The 8,714-nt window shown below is 38.9% G+C and overlaps 1 protein-coding gene across 1 annotated transcript; it reads left to right on the top strand.

The window, feature by feature from the left end:
* Nucleotides 1-1,145: 1,145 nt before the first annotated feature.
* On the top strand, nt 1,146-6,225 carry sh2d7 (SH2 domain containing 7). The gene is made up of 8 exons (XM_060909421.1): nt 1,146-1,388; nt 1,771-1,907; nt 2,881-3,029; nt 3,508-3,597; nt 3,849-4,014; nt 4,185-4,346; nt 4,602-5,291; nt 5,590-6,225. The coding sequence occupies exons 1-8, from the start codon at nt 1,247-1,249 to the stop codon at nt 5,632-5,634; spliced, it is 1,581 nt and encodes a 526-aa protein (XP_060765404.1). The 5' UTR covers nt 1,146-1,246; the 3' UTR covers nt 5,635-6,225.
* Nucleotides 6,226-8,714: the final 2,489 nt, after the last annotated feature.

The raw sequence follows: 8,714 nt of genomic DNA, 5'->3' as shown, positions 1-8,714 counted from the left end.
CAGTCCTTTTCTGTACTTCCCAGAGCTTTCCTGTTTAGCAGTTTTGTCCAGTGGGAACCAGTATATCATGCAGTTATTACCAATTATAGAACATCAAAGAACTAACCATGTAAAAGCCAATGTACGGTAAAGGAGTACCCGAGACCCAGTTTGAGGTCGGGGTAAAATCTGCTGTAATTCTACTCTAAGGTCTGAATTGCTTGTATGTGGGCCTGTGTGGACATGTGTCTTGGTGCTCAAAGGCTCAAGGTGAAACCTGTGACACATCAGCTCTGAGGAGTCTGTGTGTCTATGTGTCCCACTCACAGAGGGGAAAAGGTAGGTCACACTGAAAGCTAACAACAAGCGTGCACACAGACTAACCATGATGTAGCACGGCTACATTACAGTAAACACTGTAATGGTAACGGTGTGTGTATCCAAGAGGAATTTCAACCATGACACAAAATCCACAAAGCACACTTTTGTGTGGGAAAACTGTGTCTTTTTGGGGTAAAATTTCAAACATAAATCATATTTATACATTCCTTTTACATTATATATATGAGAGAGAGAGAGAGAGAGAGAGAGAGAGAGAGAGAGCTCTAACCCGCTACCTTGACGACTGTCTGTACAGGGTTACTGTATAGAGACCTTAGACTTGTGGCATGGAACTTTCTGCACTTGTGACTCATTTGTACCCGTTGTACCGTAGATGATCACACATGGATACCCTAAATATTTACATTTGCCAAAATGACTATTTTATGCCAAAACTCACCCTTGATTCAGTGGATATGCTCAGTTGTATGTTATAGATTTGTACCAACTATGAACTTCTGCTCTATGTACATAAAGAATGTCCTGTGTTTACCCCAGGACTCTTCTTCACAATATGCACATAGTGAACATCCTTTCTATACATTTAGTACTGTTTGCCTTGACTCTTCTACACATATATATATTACAATGATGCATAATCCGTCCATTTACTGTAAAATAACTAATAGTCAATTTGTCCTACAGGAAATGACGGGTATCATCCATTGCAGCAGCTGCACTGTATGTGAACAGACCGCAATTCTTTCCTCTGCCTGCTCAGTTCCATTTGTCTTCAGTTAACTTCAAGTTGGTGAAAACCCTCAGATCTATGTGTGCGTGTGTGAGCGTGTGTTTCCTTTTCGTACTCTCATTCAGCCCGAAGTGAGCTGTTCAAACTTTTTTTGCCCCTGAAGTTTCCAGTCCCCATGGAAGATGTTTAATGTAAATGTCAGCACTGTATATCAATGGTGTAACTGTCTGTACACCTTCAGAACGCCTTTTCTTTCCTCTGAAGCAGCTGAGGAGAACATCTGTCTTCAGCAACATGAGGCTCAAATCACACCACATGCAGCAACGATCCCCAACAGGTACGTCTCAACTGTCCATTAACTGTTGAGTTTCTTGAGGTTATTTGTAAAGATGAAGCGTTTGGCTTTGGATGGCCTGTAACAACTTTTTAATATGACTTTTCCTATATTACTGCTATTTATTTAATGCCAGCACATGAAGTATAGAAAACATGGGAGTTATGTTATAATGCTCATAAAACCAGAATGTTTCTAATTTTCATAAGGGCATACTGTATATAAAAGAATGTGATGCTTAAAAAACTGTCGAATACCTCTACTTTTAGAATGTGTTCATCATGGGTAATGGGCTGTGAGTGGAACTCAACAGCAGCTGAGCAGCTACTATCAATAAAAGTACATTTGTAAAAATAATTAATCTGCTAATGTTTGTGCTCATTAGCTCTATGGTGCAATCGACACTGCCTTGGACAGAATTGTTGCAAAACGAAGCTTGAATACATCACCGGTGAACGCTCAATGGAGCAGAAGAGGCACAAGCCACATAGGATCCAGACCTGCCTGTTGTTTTGCGTGAAGGTAAACGTTCAATGACATAACACATTGAGATCAAATATAACTTATGATATTAAAATTTTAGAAATGTTTGACTGATGCTTGATTTTATATATAAAATGTGTACAAATACAGCGAACATTTTACATGAAGTTCCCTTACTTAACATTATTTACTGCATTAGTGAACATTAACAAACCATGAATGCTAGCATGAATACATTATAAGTAACGATTCCATCGCATTTAATGCTTGTATTAATTTTTTTCAATTAATAGTTTCAAAATAACTTATAAAGTAACACCTTTTTTTGTTTCTAAATGCAGTGTTTATTCAATTCATGAGTAAAGTATGTTTATATTGATCGATATAAACTAGGGCCCATAAATTAACGTGGCTAATTGTTAAAATGTATTAAAGTGAGGGTGAACGGTAGATTTCCTAAGTTTGATTTTTCTATCTTATAATAATTTAGGTGGACATTTTTCCATTTAGAGCTAGAACATGCATTTATTAGCACTAGTGTATTTAATTAAATGTACATTAATTACTCAATGAAACATGGAGTATTAACACTGATGTTAATTTTAACTAAGAAACGTTAGCTAAAGAACACTTAATGTAAAGCATTACCTTTAATATAAACCATTACACTGTAGTGATATGTAGTGTGTCAGTATATAAATCAGACCTAAATCATCATTATATTACCTATTTAGATTTAAATTCATTTTTAGATTTGTTACATCTTGTAAAAATACCATCTCAGGCTCCAAATTCCCAAAACTAGTGTCATTATAGAGAAAGTAACCACTTTGCCTTGACCACAGCAGGCAGGATAAACAGGAACAAAAGCCGTTTCAAGACTGCTGCAGGCCTTTTTACAGCACCAGACAGGCGGAAAGTAGGCAAATTAGGGTGCCAGAGCCGCTTTGTCGCTTAGGGAACTATGTGCTCAGAGCCTGTGTTAAATCCTCTCCTCTGTGACTGTGTTCAGGATCGTGTGAAGATGGAGCACATGCAGCCAGAGAGCACCAAGAGCAAACTGAGGGAACTGGCCCTCAAATGGTTCACCGAGACCCAGGCTCCTCTCATCCTCCACAAAGGCAACTTTCCTGCCTGGTTCCAGGGCTTCATCAGCAGAAAGTAAGAATCGTAGAGAAAAACAGAGAGATAAGGAAATTAAGAAACAGTACTGTTTGGTCGGTTGGTATATTAGAAATATTATACTGGTAGAAAATAGCTTAACATTACAAAAGCATATTTGACATATTCTAAATTGGGCAGTGAAACTGTGAGCAGGAAATTGGTTTGACTTTGAAATGGACAAAACTTATCCATAACTCCTAACACATCCTCACCAAAGTTCTGTAAATTATTTAGTGTGCTTGTTAACTTGTAAACTTAGTCATTTTAAAGGTTAGACACTTTTGCCACTATTATCGATTGCAGTTCGATTTGTATATTTGCATACCAAAGTGCTTGGCGTTGAATTTTTGCACCTCGGTCATTTGTGTAACTTACAAACAAACAAGTAAGGTTTTTTTAAAAATATTCTGTGTAATCTGTTATTATAAAAACATTGTTTCAAAGGGATAATTTTCCATTGGCCTGTATTATACAGGGATGCAGAAGATCATCTGAGAGATAAAGAACTGGGCTGTTTCCTTATTCGTCTCAGTGATAAAGCCACTGGATACATCCTGTCATATCGGTGAGTCTCAACATATCAACTGATCTCACGCTTAGGCATGCTAACAGTAGGCACCATTCACTGAGTAAAGGCATTAAATCTCATCTGGCTCCTCCTCTGTACATTTTGGGTTTTATGAAACATTGTGTATATGATTTGCATTTCCCTTACGCAATGGCAGAAATTGGTCTAAAGGTTTCTGTTCCAGCTTAATAAGGAAAATCTTTTCAACTTAATAAGGACAACCCTTTCATCCTGTTTTCTTTTTTCAGAGGACGTGACCGGTGTCGGCACTTTGTCATCAACCAGAATAAGGAGGGGCAGTTTATCGTGACTGGAGACACTGAAATGCATGATACACTCACCAGCCTGATCGAGTATTACAAGACCAGTCCTATTGAACCATTTGGAGAATATTTAACAGTGTCTTGTTTTGAGGTACAGTGCCTCACTTTCAAATGCTTTAACCCAGTATAGCATTTATGCAACAACAGAGCTGCTTTTTTTCCTTTAATACATTTACAAAACATTTCTGTGGGTGTAAATGTAAAATATACAAACATTTAAAAATCATTAACTGAGTTATGGTGTGTTTAATTATCTTGCAGTTGCCTACAAACGATCTCTACGATGTGGTGCAGTTTGAGCCGAAGGTGAAGTCAGGGGTGAGTGTGGAGGCAGTAAGGAAGATTTGGAACCAGCGAGCTGAACAGGCAGCTCAATCTCAGCTAGCTCCAGCCTTGCCACCCAAGAGCACCAGGAACACTCAAGTATGTATAACAAACACAACAGATCACGAGTGGAATGGTTAAAAAAAAATCAAATAAAGACAAATTTTCAAATATGTACTACATAAAGTATACGCATAATATTAAATGTATTATTTATTTATTATAGTAAACAATGAATTCTTAATATAGTAAAAAAAAATTTGTGTATGTTACTGTGTATATACACTACTACACATATATTCATATATGCCACGTTATTAGTTTTGTCTCATTGGTTATAATTGCCTTATACAGACCATCCCTCCAGTACCAAAAAGAAGCTCCCCAATAAAGACAAACTCCCTGGAGGAACAAAGCAGCTCTGTAAATAAGGTACTACTGTATGCCCAGCTGGAAAAGGCCAGGTTTTTGGAAAGCAGAGATAGTGATCCTAAAGCTGCATGGGGGAGACCCAGTGGAGCCATGCCAGTTTCTGGCCCGCCAAACATCACAGCCCAGGACAGTCCTGCGCCAGGAAAGGGTATCGTTTATTCAGAACTCAGCCTTTTGGACTGCAGGAGTAAATCACTCCCCCTACTGGACGATAACGCAAGGGAAGAGCGTTCATACAAGCTGAACAGCTTCACAGGAAACCCGCCTCAACTGTCCCCTAAACTCCAGAGAGTGAACGCTAAGAAAACTATCAGCCATGAGGTGCCAAGCCAAAGCCACAGTCTAGATAAGCTAAGTGATCATTCCTTCTATCAGCTGGCTGGAGAGTCTGCCAATCCCAAAGACATAAATCAGCAAGAGAACAGTGATGATATGTATGCTGAAGTACCTTCTGAACTCAGGCCACACCATTTGCTCTTAGAGAATACTTATGAGCAAATTCCTGAATCAATCTCCACTACAAACTCAAAGGAAGACGCTCTTCAGGGAAACACCTACGAAACACTGGAAGACTTTAAACCAAAGCCAAGCGAGTCAACATGGGGATTTAAGGTGAGTGCATGACTATGATATGCATATGTTACTGATTGATACATGCGTGCATACATACATATTTGTATTATTAAGTTTATGGGTGATTTCTATTGAACAAAATATTGCTATAGATACAACAAGGCCTCTTTCTTTTTTATAGTTGAAAAAAGGAATTTATTGACTCTACTTTCAGTGTTAATCTATTTATTTAAACTCTACGGACCTCCATGACTGACAGTTTACATTTGCATTACCAGAGTCAATGAATAATAATTCCTTTAACACTGTGTAATCATTAATTCATTGCTTCCTGCAGGGTGACAAATGGAAAAGGCTGTTCCCCGAAAACTGGAAAAAGTAACCAAACCTTCATCTACTAAATCAACTGTTACACAAACACAAAAATCATAAGAGTTACACTAAAAAACACAAGCAGTCCATTTACTGACCTTATTTATGTCAAGGCTATTCTAAATACATTCAAATGGTTAAAATGCTGATATGAGGTTCTATTCTTGTGTCCTTAACAGTTTGTTTGTTTGTCTTTATTTGTGTAGAAATATTTAAATTTATGTTTTTCATTTGTATTTATTAACTTAATAAAATCTAGTTATCCACAAAACAAGGGGTTTTCTTGTAAAAAAAAAAATGTATTGCCATTTACTGGTAGTATAACATCAGGTTGACAGTACTTTGTATTAACTAGCTACTTACTCATGGTCTTGATTAAAAAGATGCTCCATTATAGTACTTCAGTTAGATCCATGGCTCACCAGATGACATTTCAGATGCATTAAGCTGTCGGACCTGGTAACTTTGTAAACACAGAGACCTGGACTGGTATGGATGGAAAGAAAGTCTGTTAGAACAATAACATTTTAATGGACTTTGGTGTTTTTCTTTCTGCTGATTTACGCATATCCAGCCACCTCTATTCTCAAGCAGAGAAAATATAAACAGTCTTTCTAATCAACTTACACTTTGTCCTGTTCATTACTTTGCAATGTCAAATTTACCCAGGCCATTCTTTGATTTTACAAAAATACAAACTGAGTTGCTTTTAATCATTATAAACAAAATAGCACAGAAAAGCTGTTTGTACTTTGAGATAGCAGATGGTGTGTGCATGCGTATGTGTGTGTGGATGGAGGAAATGTGATATATTTAACATTATCACTTTGACCTTATCACGTTTCAGGTCTTAATGACCATATTGTAGTGCTTTAATATTAAAAAAAATGATGTAAAATGAGTTATTGCTCTTAATATTGCTGCACGTTTATTTTATAAAACAAATGTGTCATTTGACCCAAGCTAAATGTAAGAGTTTGTGGTGATCAAGACTGTCAGTAAGATTAATGTGGAGGTGGGGAAGAGCTCTGTGTGTTGATAACTCCCCGCCTCATACTCTCATTAGCATGAGCACTGTAGCTGGTGGGTTGCAGCACAATGTAAATCTCCTGATAGATGATACTATCAGTCACAACCGACGAGTGTGGGCTGAGCATCGTTCACCAGTGAGGGATGTGTGCCTCAAGTGCAACACACAGGACAAATGGCTTCTCCATTTGTGTCAGTGTATGTTAAAAACGGTTACCAGCTGAGGTTATGTATCTTAAAGGTGCCCTATTGTGAAATATCTGTGTTAGAAACATCTGTGAAAATAGAACACATGGAAACACTGATAGATTGAAGGCGGTGTATATATTGTGCAAGTAAGTGTCTGTTGAGAGAATAAGGTAACGGATGTGTTACAGAAAGGTGTGCAATAAGAAAAAAGGGGGAAATATTCACATACATGCACATATTCTCATGTATCTGTGCTAAGACTTGTACATTATTACAGTAGATTAGATTAGATAAAACTTTATTGATCCCTTTGGGCGGGTTCCCTCAGGGAAATTAAGATTCCAGCAGCATCTTTACAGATAAACAGAGAAAAAAATAAAAGAAAACTTCTAGATAAATTAAAATAAATTAAGTATTTACATATACAAATATAAAAAGAATAAGATATGGGGAAGAGAGGAAGGGGGAGGGGGGAAGGAGGGGGGGAAAAGTGGGGAGAAGAGGGGGGCGGTGGCAGGAGAGATATTGCACTCTATATTGCACATTATATTGCACATTGTCCGGTATTGCTTATTGTTAGGCTAGGCTACTGCTCCTTCCCATCCTCTGTCCTCCTGTTACCCCTCCTCCCCCCCAGAGAGGAGTTGTACAGTCTGATGGCGTGAGGGACAAAGGAGTTTTTAAGTCTGTTCGTCCTGCACTTGGGAAGGAGCACTCTGTCACTGAACAGGCTCCTCTGATTGCCGATGACGGTGTGCAGAGGGTGACTGGCATCATCCATGATGTTCAATAGTTTGTCCATAGACCTCTTCTCTGCCACAGTCACCAGAGTCTCCAGCTTCATGCCGACCACAGAGCCGGCCCGCCTGATCAGTTTGTCCAGCCTGGATGTGTCCTTCTTGGATGTGCTGCCCCCCCCAGCACACCACGGTGTAAAACAGGACACTGGCGACCACAGACTGATAGAACATCCACAGGAGTTTCCTGCAGATGTTAAAGGACCGCAGCCTCCTAAGGAAGTACAGCCTGCTCTGTCCCTTCCTGTATAAGTGATTGGTGTTGCAAGTCCAGTCCAGCTTGCTGTCCAGCCACAGCCCGAGGTACCTGTAGGAATCCACAGCCTCCACCTCGACTCCCTCGATCAGAACTGGTCGTGACCTTGGTCTGGACCTCCCAAAGTCAATGACCAGCTTCTTGGTCTTCAAGGTGTTGAGCTGCAGATGGTTCCTGTTGCACCACACAGCAAAGTCCCTCACCAGGCTCCTATACTCCTCCTATCTGTCATCACTGATACACCCAACAATGGCTGTGTCATCAGCAAACTTCTGAATGTGACACAGCTCCGAGTTGTAGCAGAAATCCACGGTGTACAGGGTGAAGAGAAGAGGGGCCAGCACCGTGCCCTGGGGTGCTCCGGTGCTGCTAATCACAGTGTCAAATCAAAGCAGTATGGTTCCTGGCTTCACTGTATATGAAAATTGGACTTTGAATGAATTCACAGTCTCATAAATGACCCTGAGTGTCAGTAGTCCTCACAGTCTGCCATGAAATTCTTCACAAGCAACTAATCTGTGTTGCTATAGTATCTAGCATCTTTTGCAGCGGTTCTCAATTAGCTTTACTTCACGATCCAGTTTTATGTTGGACAACAAATCGTGACCCAACACTACACTAAAGTTTATCATAAGGGAGTAAACAAAGAAATGCATATTAATTTTGCATATTAATGTTATAAATACTACTAATAATTATCCATTGCATAGGTCTAATAAAGTTGGATAATAATCATTTATTACTTGAAATAAATCAACTTACATATTGAATTGTTAAGGTTGTAGTTCACAAGTATTTACAGTGGAAAATATCAGTTTA

The sequence above is a fragment of the Neoarius graeffei genome, chromosome 2, assembly GCF_027579695.1.
Source record: "Neoarius graeffei isolate fNeoGra1 chromosome 2, fNeoGra1.pri, whole genome shotgun sequence".
Lineage (NCBI taxonomy): Eukaryota > Metazoa > Chordata > Actinopteri > Siluriformes > Ariidae > Neoarius > Neoarius graeffei.
The sequence above is the reverse complement of the archived record's forward strand: the minus strand, read 5'-3'. Positions and strand labels throughout refer to the sequence as shown.

Bases quoted from the DNA above. Each gene is read 5' to 3' on its own strand.
- sh2d7 (XM_060909421.1), top strand. From the start codon at position 1,247: ATGTCAGCACTGTATATCAATGGTGTAACTGTCTGTACACCTTCAGAA. The intron at 1,389-1,770 runs GTACGTCTCAAC...TGTGCTCATTAG, and splicing joins GCAGCAACGATCCCCAACAG to CTCTATGGTGCAATCGACAC. The intron at 4,015-4,184 runs GTACAGTGCCTC...ATTATCTTGCAG, and splicing joins TAACAGTGTCTTGTTTTGAG to TTGCCTACAAACGATCTCTA.